Here is an 837-nt window from a genome sequence, read left to right on the forward strand (position 1 = left end):
TTAAAGTAAATCAATCTTTTTTTCAGTCCGTAACAAAATCCCATCAGTGGTAACAGATACTAATTCTTTTCCACTGATTTTACAGGAAGTGTTGTCGAGCAGGTGTCAGCCAGCGACGCAGACACGGGAGCCAATGCAATGCTAACTTACCGCATCCATCGAGGCGGCTACGATGATTTTGCAATTGATGGTGCTACGGGCATCATCAGTGTTGCAAGGAAACTCGACTATGACAAGCGAGAGAGCTATGACATTGAGATTGTTGCAACGGATGGAGGTATGGTTGCATGGAGCTTTTCATTCATTTTTAATTAATTTGGGTATAATTTGGATTATAGCGCAAGTGGGAAGTAGTCATAGAGCTTGTACAGGCATTAAGGAATTTTTCTCCATTACCCAGGATTTTTTTCTCACTCTCTTTTATATTCTGTAGATCTGTTATGATTTTGATAAATTTGAACAATTTGTATGACCTGAAGGAACATCTTCCCACTGGGATAAAATTATAAAATTGCACTCATCGGAGAAATAACTTTTCTATAACCTACATCTTCACGTTACCAGGAATACCGCGCCTGACATCTACAACCACCTTGACTGTGAGTGTCATCAACAACAATGACAAAAGCCCATACTTCACCCCTACAACCCAGAGGACTCAGGTACGTAGTAAAAAGCTTTAAAATATGGTAACAGAAGCAGAGGGCAGAGGAAAGTGCGTAATTCATGTAGAAACACAATACTATTATAAATATAGATTTCTGGATGGAATTTTAGAAAATAGAGATCTTAGAAGTAAAGCTTAGACTTTCCAAATTTGAGAGAATTTTTCATAGC

At 38.4% G+C, this 837-nt stretch overlaps 1 protein-coding gene across 1 annotated transcript in view; it reads left to right on the forward strand.

Annotated features, from left to right (window-relative positions):
- LOC119585276 (cadherin-87A-like) overlaps positions 1 to 837 on the forward strand; it is a 49841-nt gene that overhangs the window by 40696 nt on the left and 8308 nt on the right. The window contains exons 17-18 of the mRNA XM_037933950.1: positions 86 to 277; positions 565 to 662. Coding sequence (XP_037789878.1) covers positions 86 to 277; positions 565 to 662 — 290 coding nt within the window. The remainder of the gene's footprint in view (positions 1 to 85; positions 278 to 564; positions 663 to 837) is intronic.

The sequence above is a fragment of the Penaeus monodon genome, chromosome 19 (assembly GCF_015228065.2).
Source record: "Penaeus monodon isolate SGIC_2016 chromosome 19, NSTDA_Pmon_1, whole genome shotgun sequence".
In the NCBI taxonomy this organism is placed as follows: domain Eukaryota; kingdom Metazoa; phylum Arthropoda; class Malacostraca; order Decapoda; family Penaeidae; genus Penaeus; species Penaeus monodon.